We start from the raw sequence: 14,363 nt of genomic DNA, 5'->3' as shown, positions 1-14,363 counted from the left end.
TTTGTCAAGTATGACACCTAGGGATTTAGCGCTGTCGACAATGATAGGTTTATTGTTGAGAAAGTTCAGTTGATCCATCCAAGATTGAACAGGAGAAGCGGAGACAGAGGAAGATAGGAGGAATTCAGTTTTGGAGGGATTGAGAATGAGTTGGTGAACTAACATCCAGTTGTGAATAGAGTTGAGTAGAGAGAGATCGTGTGCGGAAGACACCTTCAGGTAGATTTGAGTGTCATCGCATAGAGATAGTAATAGATCCCAGATTTGCTTAAGAGGTTCCCTAATAGTTCCAGGTAAAGATTAAACAAAGTGGGAGCAAGGATAGAACCTTGAGGGACGCCTTGACCTTCCGCCAATGGAGACGAAAGACTGTTCGCTATTCTGTTCATTTGGGATCTGTCCGAGAGGAATGAGGCAAACCATTTAAGCACTGTGCCTTCCACGCCCATCCTCTGTTGAAGAGTGTGTAGTAAGGAGCCAGAATACAATAGATGTCTTGAGTAGTTTATTTGTAGGTTACATGGATGAGGAGCCAGCTTAAAACAAGCCAGCTCCAACAGACACCAACTCAAGAATGAAACATGCACATTCCAATGTATCTAATCAGCATAAGAATGTCCTTAAAGAAACACAACACATGAAATTAACAAATGGTTACTACAGATTACTACAGAGTGTTAAGGAGGGTTTTGTGATTAACAGTGTCAAAGGCTGCAGAGGTCAAGAAGAATCAGAAGGCATTTTTAATTTATATTGAATTTATAATTTACTGTGGTTGTGGTCATCCTTAATTAGCCAGACACTGCCACCTTGTGGCAGACTGTCACAAGCGCTGGTGTTGACAATTAAGTGCTGGTGCTGAGCACCGGAAAGCTCCGTCTCAAAGTAAGCACTGCCTGGGAAAGGACAGACAGCAGAGTATAACCTACTGCTGCCCGCAAGGGAAGTCCCAGTTATTACCCAAAAATGGCTGATAATGCTGTCAAGAGTGTGAAGACTTAATCAGCTCTGTAAAGATTTATACTTTTCACCTGCTTCTCCTGCACGGATTGTAACAGGCACTCAACCCACTGAGATATGTTAGTAACAGACAGTACCCCATGCCTCGCAACTGTTGACACATACCTTTTGTTCACACACAGGTGTTTCGGAGGTCAGCATTCAACTGGACCTGGAGGCCGAATTTCACTTCACCCATCTCATCATGACGTTTAAGGTAAGATTAGGATTTCATGTTACAGATTCTCGTGTCTGTTCTCTCACCTCTCTTGCTTTCCTTGGTTCAGCTGTAGCTGTTCACGTGAAAGGTAAGTCATGCAAAGCATCAGTATTTTTTATTTGTATTTGTGTTTAATCATGTGTTTTACTGTTGGGAAGAAACATTTTAATAAAAAGGTGCTTGATTAATAGGTTCTAAAAGCCCTGAGTGTGGCTAGTGTCCTTCTGGGCAAAAACAACAATTGATGGACAGAATGCAGAACAATGTCATACATTCACCCCAGTGCAGAGATCTGGGCCTAAATCCATCATGTTTTTGCTCACCATGCCATTCCAGTTTGGACCCAGCCATATGCAAATCAGCCTTGACCCTGCGCCAAATGGGAACAGTCCAGCCCAAACTGCCAGGCCAGGTCTTCACTGGACTGAAATCAAGCATCCTAGGACCAGGTTCAGGGTTTCACCCCTCTTCAGCCAGGCTAGCTTGACTCCAGTGGCATGGAGAGCACGGGACCCACATCTGGGCATACCCTTTCCACTCGGGGTGACAAATGCAAAAAGAACAATTGATGGACAGAATGCAGAACAATGTCATACATTCACCCCAGTACAGAGATCTGGGCCTAAATGCCTCGTTTTTTTGCTCACCATGCCATTCCAGTTTGGACCCAGCCATATGCAATCAGTCTTGACCCTGCGCCCAATGGGAACAGTCCAGCCCGCACTGCCAAGCCAGGGCCTCCCTGGACTGGTAACAAGCATCCTAGGACCAGTTTCGGGGTTTCAGTCCTCATCAGCCAGGACAGCTTGACTCCAGTGGCATGGAGAGCACAGGACCCACGTCTGGGCATACCCGTCCCACTCGGGGTGACAAATGCATAAACAACAATTGATGGACAGAATGCAGAACAATATCTGGGGCCAGCCTCATGGAGGCCTTGGCTAGTGTCCTTCTGGGGTCAGCCTCAGGGAGGCCGTGGCTAGTGTCCTTCTGTGGTCAGCCTCACGGAGGCCGTGGCTAGTGTCCTTCAGCGGTTAGCCTCTCCGAGGCTTCTGACATGGGGGTAGTGGGGCCTCTAGGGCAGGACTACCTTCAGTAACTCCACCCCTGTGTAAATCCCTACTTCCATAAAGACTGGGCGTTCCTGAAACTCCTGAACTTCTGAGTGAATGAGCCTTACTCTGCAATCTCTGAACTCTTCATCCCCAGCCCTTCCACCTCCATCATTTCTGCACCAGTGCCCCTGAGTGGGTCTAATTGGACTCCCACTCTCCTCAGCATCTTTTCTCTCATCATCATCACAGGAGGATGTTGAGCATCAGTTGTGTCTTCTCCACCGAGCTCTTCAGTCTCACCCACAGTGAGGACATTCTGAATTCTCTTGTCCAACTTTAGCTCTATCGTCAGTATCACCCTATGGTATCCATAGAATAAGTCCCTTATTCGCCAATATTCACTGTGTCTTCAATATGACGCAGCAGTGTGAATGTTGTCAGGGCCTGATGTACAAAGCATTTTGCAGTTGCAAACCCTGTGATTGAAAAAGTCACACAGGTTCTGACAAATAACAGCCTTTTGCTGTTTACCAAATTCATTTTGGGGTTCTGTAAAACCTCTCCAAAATAGAAAAATGGGTTTACCGAATCGTAATCAGAAACAGGCATAAAATGGGCGTTCCTTCCTAACTGCGATTCACGATGAGCTGTAGCAATGCTTTGTTACCACAATTGTGGTTGCAAACCATTGAAGAGTTACTGAGTCCTCGAAAGAAGTGATAACCCATTCACAAAGGGGAATCTGTGCTCGTTGAACATCTTCCCCTTTCGAAATTGAGTACGGTGGCCTTGGAGGAAGCAGACCGTGGTCAGGGGCATAGGTCCATGAGAGGAAGACCTCTGATTGCCCCCCTGATGCGTTCACAAACAGGAAACATGTTTTAGGAACACAGCTGCTTTATAAATAAAAAAACGTTTTGTATTTTGGAATGCAAATGCAGAGATGGTGGTCTTCTGTCCCAAGCAGGGCACCATCCCCCTGTCTGTAGCTATCTCAAGGAGGTGCAAATAGTGACCTGCCACATTAACGTTTATTTGGAAGGTCATTCCTCGACCCTTGGCTACTGGAGATTGTACAACGCGACCATGGTAGTGCATACGCCGCATTGCAAAATTTCAGGCTCGTTGCAAAAAGTTGCTGCTCAATTTGTGACGACTTTTTGTGACCAGCCTCTTTCTACACCTGGCACACCTGTCCCCCTACATTAGTTCTGTCTTGACGTAGCCCTGTGGTGTGTGTGTGTGAGTACATTCCAGATCCATCGTCCTCCTACATTAGATGTAGTTTCAATGTGTGTGTACAAGTGTGTGTGGGGACTGTGTGGGGATGGAGCCTGCTTGCTAAGCTCACATTTAAGGTAACATTTTGTTACTCTCCAATGGTGGGCCAAGTTAATGTCCATTAGGGAGTCTAGTCCCTCAGCTGGCCTTCTGGGTTTTACTTCTCCTGCAGATGTTGTCGCTCTGGCCACTGGTCCTCTCCAGTGGAGGGTAGCAGTGCGCCATCTTGGAATTATAAAGCCTTCTCATTTCACCGCATATGTTATACCTTTCTTTCTGGGTGCTTTGTGTCTCAAGCTGCGAGCTGCAGCTTTTGCTCTCTGTAATGGGCACCTTGACTATCAAATCCACAATATCGGTGCAACACCATATTTCGTGGACAAAATATTGAAAAAAAAATATTAACAGGTAAGTCCAGATTTTCTATAACCTAACTCCACATATATTTACCTACATGGTAAATATTCTTCAAGGTACATACATGTGAATCTAGAAATAGAAAAAACCATACTTCACTGTATGCACTTACCTTTATATATGTTGTCCCTCAAAATTTTTGTACCACAATATTGTTGGTGCTGATATTCAGTATAACAACCGTTCTCCGTGTCGACAGTAGAGGAGTCCCCTCACATTGGGTATGGTTCTGTTGTTAGTGGTCTTTCTTCAGTTTTGGTTTGTTAGTTTGCTGTTGGATAGCCTGGCTGGAGGTTGGTGGGTCAATCTTAGCGTATGGACACACCTCTAGGTGTAACCAAGCGCTCTATAAATCAAATTATTATAATTTCATTCAGTGTTAGCTCCAGGCCGCCGATAATGTCATTCAGGGTTGTCGAATGGTCGGGTCCTATTCTCTTCATCACATTCTCTTCACCCTGGAAGGTTCCCCGCGATACCCTGAACATCTCTCTTTTCTGCCCATCTTCATCCTGACTTGTCTCCCAAACATTATCCTGCCCGGCTCCTTGAAATGGTGCTTAACCACATCTCCACCTCTCTTCACTCCTGAGGGCGCTCAGCTGTGGAGGCCTGTAACTCCAACCTGGTGCTGTCTCATCGAACCTGCTTTTCTCCAATTATTTCTTTTTGCTCAATAGACCCCGCCACAATCGGAAAATTGCCTTTTTTTACAGCTCGTTTAGAAGTCTGGGCTTCATTTCATCAAAGAACCCCAATAACAATAAATCATATGAGGAGCAAGAGATTTTGAGCTCATCTCATTGGTCGTTAATATGTACACATGGAAGACACTGTAGAGAGAATGGAAATAGAAGAACCCGAACACATTAAGTTGAGATGCTTTGTTCGAGTAGGTCAATTTTTACCATATTCCAGGGTCATCAGAGCTACCGAGGACAGATGGGCAGACTTCCCTAGGTCGCCAACACCGTGGTCTATTCTGTAAGTAAAAGTCAGAAATGGAGTGAACAAGGAGGGAGGCGAGAGCAATAGCAGCATCATACAGAGACATGAAGAACACTAGAAAATGGATTGCTTTAGATATAAAAGATAATCCCATTTGCACTGGGAGAGCACCAGTCAGCCATGGAAGAAACTATGGGTGATAAGGGTTTTTAATAAATTGAACACTTATGGTCAAGTTATCTACGCAGGTCTTACTTTACATGAGTAAGGATTTATTTATTTTTATTTTTGTTTCTCGTGCAATGCTTTTATTGCATCTTTTCAAAGCACTAAACGGGAGGAAGAGCGAAAAGATGGAAATTTAGGGGCGTGCCGAAAGTGATTCACAAACTTAGTTGACATGTTGCTACGTGATCTAGGTGCGTGAGGTGGTGCATGTACAGCACAATACACTCCCCAAGTTTGACCACTAGGTCACTTCTCCATGAAGAGTTAGGAAGAAGGTATCAAGAAGTTTTTAGCCTTCGGTGCAATGTCACAAGGATATGAACAGCAATGATTTGGAAGTCCATTGACGGACCATTGATGGTGCTCCAGACCAATGACTTGAACCATGTGGATCATGCAGATGTGGCATACATCTGCAACTGAGAGGGACCATGGAGCTAGCAGTCTCTTGTAGAGTAGAGTGTCCGACTACACCCACTGCCATACCCCTCCGGCGATGGGCCTGCAGGTGTTACTACGGAGAAGGGCCCCAAGATGTTGCTCAGATTACCACGAAGTGGCGCAAGGCTGATAACTTGCAGGTTGATGGTTCCACGACGGATAACAAGAGATTAGTTGAAATGATGATTTTTACTCTGTCGATATTGCGTCTTCTCACTACCAGTGTAACAGACGGCGCTGGACGTGTGAGTGGATTCTAACTGGAAACGAAGTACTGCAAACTCTGACATCCCTTCTCCTTGAGATGTTTCTGCTTTGCTGCTAAAGATATATTAAATGTTATGATCTGCATGTCATGAAGTATTGGACCCTTCAAATTCAATGATGAAGATGGTTCACAAATAGCTACAACTCCTGGTTCACTCCCACAGAATAACTGAGTCAGTGCCCCTCCTCTTACACATATTAACTTGGGATACTACATTGTGAAGGATTGGGAGTCTAATGTTTGTTACTTGTTTTGTTGTCATCATCTTTTTGTAACCAATTGACTGCTGATATTTTGTGAACTCTTGGTTTTCCCTATTTACAGTTTCATACTTCATTTGGACAATTTCTTAGAGTAGCATATTCATTCTATTCATCAGTTTTTACTTTTGCCATGAGTTTTGCATTCTTCTACTTACGAAAAACATACACGTTTCAGTACAAATTCTCATCCTCAGCCTTCTTCTTGCCTTTCCAGACTTTCAGACCGGCAGCCATGTTGGTGGAGCGCTCTGCGGACTTTGGCCGCACGTGGCAGGTGTACCGCTACTTTGCTCAGGATTGTGCAGGCGTTTTCCCCGGCATCTCTCGCAGTCCCTTGCGGAAGGTGGATGATGTTCTCTGTGAATCACGTTACTCTGATATCGAACCTTCCACCGAGGGAGAGGTGAGACATGGAAAAGAGGCTGTTGATATATATGTGTTTTTGTGCTGATAAGTTCATACATGTATTTTTTTTCAAAGGCACTTTTGTCAACCAGAGAACATTAATGGCCAAAGTACCCTGTGAGGAGTTTCAGATAAAGTTCCAATGGGGTAGGCACATCATGGCGAATTTTGTTCTAAACAAGATATCTTACTCAGTCACACTAATGACCAGATAGTCAATCCAACTGATTACCACTCTAAGGGCCACATGCATCAATCTTTTTTGTTTGTGAATGCAAAAAGCCCTTTTCTGATGTATGAACCCATTTCCATTCACAAATTAGGGAATCACATTTTTTGGGGATTACCTAAATTGCAAATGCATTTAGGGAATCACAATTTGCGATTCCCTAAAGGCGATGCATTAAGTCTTTCATAAATGCAAATTGTGTATTTAGGAAACCCTAATTACCACCAACTTCAAGTTGATGGTAATTTGAGCATTCTTTGAAAAATGTACAAAAGTGAATTTTTCAAAGTGACATGTGATGCACACACATGTTCTTAGGGTATGTGTGTGCGCCACATGTGCACACTTACCTTTTTGGGGGCGGTGCATCAGGGGGGTCTTAGGCCCCCTAGCACCCTTTGGATTGCATTTGCAATTTGCTAATACCAATTTGGTAATCGCAATTTGTGGATGCTTTCCCATTCGTTCCTATGGGCCTATAGGCCCGTAGGAATTATAGTGACATTACCTAATAGCAATTCGCAATTTGCAAATCGCTAATAGGTTATATTTGTGACTCGCAATTTATTTTGCGATTCCTACATGCATAGGGATTTGCGATACCCAAATAGCAATTCCTTAAAAATCGCTATTTAGGAATCGCAAATCCAAATGTTGATGCATGTGGCCCTTAGTGCTTTGACTCCGTTCATGTGTTAGAATCTTTGGGCTCTTGGGGATTTATCAAACTCAATATAATGAGTGGGAACACCATTCCATGTGCAGTCAGCATCATGCCAGCATCATTTTGCCATTTTGACCCATTCAATTCATGTTTTCTAGATTTCCCAATGAGTTTTGTTCACGTGAGCCCTTCTGTTGACAGATGCTACCTCACAACATTGTATTTTATGGTGAAAACGACGAGAAACCATAAGGTGTCATTCAGTATTAATGTCCATTTTTATTTAAACACAGTCCAGTGCCTTTTGGCTTCTAGCTTCTGTTTTGCAGATAGATCCAATTTGGGCTTGTTTATCGCTAAAAGTCAAATTTTAGTAGAGAGGGCTTGGAAACCTGATTAGTTTTAATGAGCTGTCCGATTGGAAGATTGTCAAAAGGGCTGCATGATTGGGTTCTTTTAGGATGCGACACGTTTCAGCCGGATAATGATGATTTGTTGTTCTTCCTCTGTTCCAGGTGATCTACAGAGTCTTGGATCCAGCCATACACATCCGCGACCCATACAGCCCGGCTATTCAGAGTATGTTTCCATGCGTTGTCTCAACAATACTGTTGTTTTTTTGCTGAGATTGATACTGAACTGTGTGTGTGTGGCAGCAGCGCACAAAGGTAGATTAACCTGTTTAGCTTCACATCAAAATGGAGTCTCTAAAGGTGGGACAGAGGTATGTGTTGCATGTGGACGGATTCCTTGACCCTTCAGCAGTCCTACTATTCCTTCAGCAGCATCCAGTATACCTTGAATGTTCTTGGTTTCCTTGTAAAGCAGCAGCTCTGTCTGTATTGAGAAAGTATTTTGGTATTCACAGAAGTTAGGAGTCCTAACTTTAGGACACCTAAATGCCTTCTGTGAATACCGAAAGTCTTAAAGTTAGGATTTTTCTCAGTTTAGGAGTAGTAAAGTTAGGACTCCTAACTTTAGGACTCCTAAATGCCTTCTGTGAATACCGAAAGTCTTAAAGTTAGGATTTTTCTCAGTTTAGGAGTAGTAAAGTTAGGAGTCCTAACTTCTGTGAATACCGAAATGAGTAAGTGCCTTCTGTGAATACCAAAATGGTAGTAAGTTTAGGATTTTGTCTTAAGTTAGTTCTGTCAACCGGGCCCTATATTCATATTACATGAATGAGGTGAAACCTAACCAATCAGCCATGAGCAAATTCACCTCACAGAGATGTGAATGGAGGCCATTCCAGAACCGTGGAGCCAATGTTGATCATTCTCACTGTGACATTTCTGATTTGTTACAGAACTGGGCTATACCTTTGCAAAACAGACCCACGTTAGAATGAAGCTATGAGTGGGACTCCTACTTCAGATCCTGAAGAAGCTACATTCAGATATTATTCAAGAGATGTACTGTACTTGTGGTCTCTGGAAGGTGTAATAGCACCAAAGCACTTGTAAGTGCACGAATAGCTGACCTCATAGCTCGTCTCGACACGTGGCAAACCATCACACGTTAGGCAGATTACTCATTTGCCTTGCCTCTTATTTTCTTGAGAGTACATGAAGGTGACAATAAGAACAGTGTAGGCACGAGCTTTTAGTGAGTTGTTTTATATGTTTCCACCATGGTTCAGAAGTTTTCTCTACTGTAATATGATGAGCAGACCTAAAGATTGTATCAGCAGTTCATCCTTAAGGTTAGTAATCAAGAGAGGGACTGGAAAGCCCCTTAGCTTGGGAAAACAAACATATGAAATGTATCAGCCCGTATCCCCCATCTGTGCCAACTCTTTCTCCCCTGTACACAATTCTCCCCCAAAGTACTTCTGATCTTCCATCATGAAAATAGAATTGTTTAGAAGAAGGAGATTGGATTCATTTTCAAGGGTCAAATTGGTAGATTTGTCAGAAGGCGGATTCCCCCTGGAAGATCTGGCGGAGAAACAGCCCTCTGCCATAGGAATGTCCTTGTTCTGCATTTTTCCATGGGTGTGTTCAAGCGAGAGGATCAGCGTCCATAGGTGGGAATGTTAATAGAGATGCTTTCTACAGGCCTGGGTGAAGATGCCAGAAAGGGTCCTACAGAGCTGGAAAGGGTGCTCACAAGGAACTCCAGGGTAGAGGTGATCTGCAGTAAAGTTGTTATTTGAGTCATCAGGAGACCTGATTTCCAATCTTGATCTCTGTCCTTGTGATTTTTGGCAAATTGTTTATCCACCCCGGGCCCGATTCACAGAATGAACTTAAGACTCAATCCTAAACTTACTACTATTTTGGTATTCACAGAATGCACTTACTACTTTTGGCATTCACAGAATGAACTTACTACTTTTGGCATTCACAGAATGAACTTACTACTTTTGGCATTCACAGAATGAACTTACTACTTTTTGTATTCACAGAATGTACTTACTACTTTTGGTATTCACAAAAGTTAGGATTTTGTCTTAAGACAAACTTAGGGCAGACTTAAGACAGACTTAAGACAGACTTAAGACAGACTTAAGACAAAATCCTAACTTCTGTGAATACCAAAAGTAGTAAGTTCATTCTGTGAATGCCAAAAGTAGTAAGTGCATTCTGTGAATGCCAAAAGTAGTAAGTACATTCTGTGAATACCAAAATAGTAGTAAGTATAGGATTGAGTTTTAAATTCATTCTGTGAATCGGGCCCCCTGTGCTTTAGTTTCCTGATCTGCTTAAAGGTCGAAAACTCCTAGACAATGGCTAATCCTACTGTGGACAGCCCCATCACAGAAGATGCTTCTTTTCTGCTGCGTACACTTAGCTGAGAGCACTCAGCACTAGTTTGATGGTATCACACATTGTTATGCTCTGTGCTTTGATATTTATAGAGTACCCTTCTGTCACTGCTCTCTTCACGTGGAGCTTTGCTTTTTCTGCATCCATAATAACTGTCATATGTGTTCTTGCTTTTCTCGCACTCCCTCTCAGACCTTCTGAAAATCACCAACCTGCGGGTGAATTTCACCAAGCTGCACACCCTGGGTGATAACCTGCTGGACTCGCGCGTGGAGATCAAGGAGAAGTACTACTATGCCGTGTACGAGCTGGTGGTGCGCGGGAACTGCTTCTGCTATGGCCACGCCTCTGAGTGCGCCCCCATCGCTGGGATCCGAGCGGACATTGAGGGCATGGTGAGTACTCTGATCTCTGCACTCACTTCAGCAAACCGAGAAGAGGTACCCTGGCCTATGGGGAACCGGCGAAGACCACAACACTGGAGCAGTTAGTCTCATGTCACGCTCAGTGGCCCATTCTTTCCTCATCCTTTCAGGAGGAACATGGACAGTGGCTTACAATGGGCACCCCAAACACTGGTTTCTTCCTAGACCGCGCCTCTATCCATACAGCATCCCCTGAACCAGGCCATACATTCTATTTGTCCCTTATTCATTATCCAGACCTGCACATTCTATGCTATTCGATTCCATTCTATGAGCACTTGTAGAGCGCATACCTACCCGTGGGCATCTCAGGACTGGTAGTATGGCACAGAATCTTGATGGAGACTTTACTGAGACCCAGTCTGGAAAAGCCACGTTTTTAATGATTTACGAAAAGGAAGTTCCTTTTCGACTCCTCAGAGATCATGGGGGCGGCTGTTCCACAATTTTGCTGTATAATATGTCCTCTCTACCTGCATAAGTCACTTAGATAGAGCTCCCAACTTAAACCAGATTGGTCCAGCAGACAGGTACACAGGCTCACATACTTATGCCCACACTTTTCAGAGGTTGGTGACCATAACCTGGCCGCATTGTTTGTCCGCTGCATGGAAGCTGGTCTTCTCTCGCTTCCACTGTTTTAATAGGACCATCCCAAAGCCTGGTAATCCAGCAATCATTTACCTGGGATCCTCAAAGCTTATGTTACTGGATTGCCATGGATTTCCTAATTAAACCCAGGACATAGCTTCTTCGACTTACCACATGCTGTGTGGATCCTCGGTCCATGAGCAGGTAACATCTGGAATCCAGAGCAAATCCTAGCCATACTACAAATGTACACACTTGTCTAAAATGTCTCCAAGGCCCCAGTGATATATATATATACATCTAATGTTACTCTTTTTGTAACTATCATTCTCACTGGAGGGAAAAACCGCCCTTACAACAACGGCCGAACCACGCGCTGTACTTACAATGCTGCCATTACAATGAATGCATCTTTACCACCCATTCCTTTACCATGCATGACGTTACAACGACATCCCTCAGGGAAAGCAGCATTCGACTTTAAAGTCCAGACTGTAGTGCAGACTGGAGTTGGAATAGTAAACGGTACCGCTCCAAAGTCCTTTGTTTACCTAAGGCATGTTGTTGTAACGATATGCGTGGTAAAGGAATGCGTGGTAAAGGCGCATTTTTTGTAAAGACTGTGGCGTAACGGCATGCGTGGTAAAGGCATGCATTGTTCCGGTATACAAGCCACTGGAGGCATCATCTGCTAAAAGGGATGCATTCTATAGTCCTATACATGTTTGTTTCAGGGTGTATAATGGATCTGTGGTTAATTAGAAAACAAGGGGCTTGTCAAGATCCGTTACCTTACGTCGCCAATACCTCCCAAGAGGATCTCATCCCTGGTACCTACGAAGCCTCTCCAACCCCCTCCAACCAGCCTGCCTCCAGAGACTCGTCACATAATAACACTGGGCCCGATTCACAGAATGAACTTACGACTCAATCCTAAAATTACTACTATTTTGGTAATCACAGAATGCACTTACTACTTTTGGCATTCACAGAATGAACTTACTACTTTTGGTATTCACAGAAGTTAGGATTTTGTCTTAAGTTTGTCTTAAGACAAACTTAAGACAGACTTAAGACAACTTAAGACAAACTTAAGACAGACTTAAGACAACTTAAGACAAACTTAAGACAGACTTAAGACAGACTTAAGACAGACTTAAGACAGTCTTAAGACAAAATCCTAACTTAAGTCTGTCTTAAGACTGTCTTAAGTTTGTCTTAAGTCTGTCTTAAGTTTGTCTTAAGACAAATTTAAGACAAAATCCTAACTTAAGTCTGTCTTAAATCTGTCTTAAGTCTGTCTTAAGTTTGTCTTAAGTCTGTCTTAAGTTTGTCTTAAGACAAACTTAGGACAAAATCCTAACTTCTGTGAATACCAAAAGTAGTAAGTTCATTCTGTGAATATCAAAAGTAGTAAGTGCAATCTGTGAATGCCAAAAGTAGTAAGTGCATTCTGTAAATGGCAAAAGTAGTAAGTGCATTCTGTGAATACCAAAAAAATAGTAGTAAGTTTAGGACTGAGTCTTAAGTTCATTCTGTGAACCGGGCCCATATAAACCAAGTAGTCCTGCAGTCCCTGGTTGTCCCCAGGCTCTGAAGATAAATCCTGTTGTCCATTTACTTGCCAGAAGCAGCCATCCAGGTTGGAGTGAAGCAAAACAGAGTCACTTCTACAGAGAGAGTCTGAACACTACAAATCACTTGGAATGAATTCAAAAGAAAATAATGGAAACAAATACTTTCTCCTTGGTTCAGGTTCATGGAAGGTGCGTGTGCAAGCATAACACCAACGGGCTCAACTGCGAGAAGTGTGATGGCTTCTTCAACGACCTACCTTGGCGGCCAGCGGAAGGACGCAGCACCAACGCCTGCAAAAGTGAGTCCATGGTGCACGTGAGACAAATCAAGGGTGTGCAAAATGTCTGAAGTTGGCTTTTGATAACTTAGTCAAATCTTTTTGCTGACTTCATCTACTTCAAAAAGTGATAAAGAAAAATACGACCAATTGAAAAATTGAGCAAAAAATATGTTTTCCCAAAATAAATCAGGAGGTAAAACCTACTTTACTTATAACAGAGGTCTCTCACTAATTTGTTTTTTGCAAGAAACAGCAACAAATATTTCTGTGAAAAATGTTACCCAATCGAAGATGCAAAAGGTAATAATTTTATGATGTTGCAAAGTTTGTCACCGCACGAAACTCTGCCAATTTTTGATGTAATTATAGTTTTGGATGACCCTAAGAAAAATCCTGGTAAGGCTGACAGTAGGCGACAGTCACAGACTAGTTGCACATGTCTGATGGGCATCCCCCCCCCTTTTTTAGGCCTGAGTTTTGAAGGAGCAGCTACAAAGCATACCCCCTCCAAACGAGTGCTCATATTGAACTGCGCGAGTGACTACTTTACAACCAGAGCCCACTCCTCATGTCTCCCCCTGTGTGTTTTGCTCTAATGTGTCAACACAAAGCATGGGGTCAACACAAACCATGGGTTAGCACATTAAAACCCAGTCCTATTGGATTTGTCAATGTTTGTGCTTTCATTCTGAAGGACCCAATTCCCATTACAAGTGTCATCAAAATACATGGGAACTAAAACTTAACATTTTTAGTCCACAGTGACTTGAACATGATGCTCTGACAACACTCTGTACCCTCTCTCCTCCAGGAGGAAAGAGGGTGGGGGGAGTTAAAGTGACTTTCCGATTAATTGACCAACAGTGTAAAAATCATCAGAAGTGCTTAGCCGGTGCAACTCTAGCATCAAAGTACTTTCAAAGAGTTTTAAAACATGTTTTTAATTTACTTTTAAAACATAGGCCAGGCTTCTCGGGTCAGTCTGCTGAGAGGGGGTCTTCCCACATTTAAAGATTATAGAATTGACACTGGAGTCCCCTTTAACTGATCACCCATTTCAGTCCCAAGGAACACTTCTCAGGCGAAGCTTGACAGCCTCTGACGATGAGGCCACCAGGGTTTCATGACCAGGTCTAGGGGGAGTCATAGGAGATTGGTCAGTGACTGACTCTGCCAAAGTTGAACCTGCTTTCTACTGACTCTGGCCTTTCTTCCAAAACCTCAAGATTCTTAAACTGAATATTGCTGCCCCTGTTCTTCCACTTGCTTATAATTAACAAAACGTTATACATCTTGCCCAAAC

At 43.3% G+C, this 14,363-nt stretch overlaps 1 protein-coding gene across 2 annotated transcripts in view; it reads left to right on the top strand.

The window, feature by feature from the left end:
* Positions 1 to 14,363, top strand: part of LAMB2 (laminin subunit beta 2) — a 301,168-nt gene that overhangs the window by 141,569 nt on the left and 145,236 nt on the right. For both annotated transcript variants that reach the window (XM_078661826.1, XM_078661827.1), the window contains exons 5-9: positions 1,143 to 1,216; positions 6,335 to 6,523; positions 7,934 to 7,997; positions 10,379 to 10,581; positions 12,958 to 13,078. In XM_078661826.1, coding sequence (XP_078517952.1) covers positions 1,143 to 1,216; positions 6,335 to 6,523; positions 7,934 to 7,997; positions 10,379 to 10,581; positions 12,958 to 13,078 — 651 coding nt within the window. The remainder of the gene's footprint in view (positions 1 to 1,142; positions 1,217 to 6,334; positions 6,524 to 7,933; positions 7,998 to 10,378; positions 10,582 to 12,957; positions 13,079 to 14,363) is intronic.

This window comes from Lissotriton helveticus, chromosome 9 (genome assembly GCF_964261635.1).
Source record: "Lissotriton helveticus chromosome 9, aLisHel1.1, whole genome shotgun sequence".
NCBI classification, from domain to species: domain Eukaryota; kingdom Metazoa; phylum Chordata; class Amphibia; order Caudata; family Salamandridae; genus Lissotriton; species Lissotriton helveticus.
Note: the sequence above shows the minus strand (reverse complement) of the source record. Positions and strands in the feature narration are given on the sequence as shown.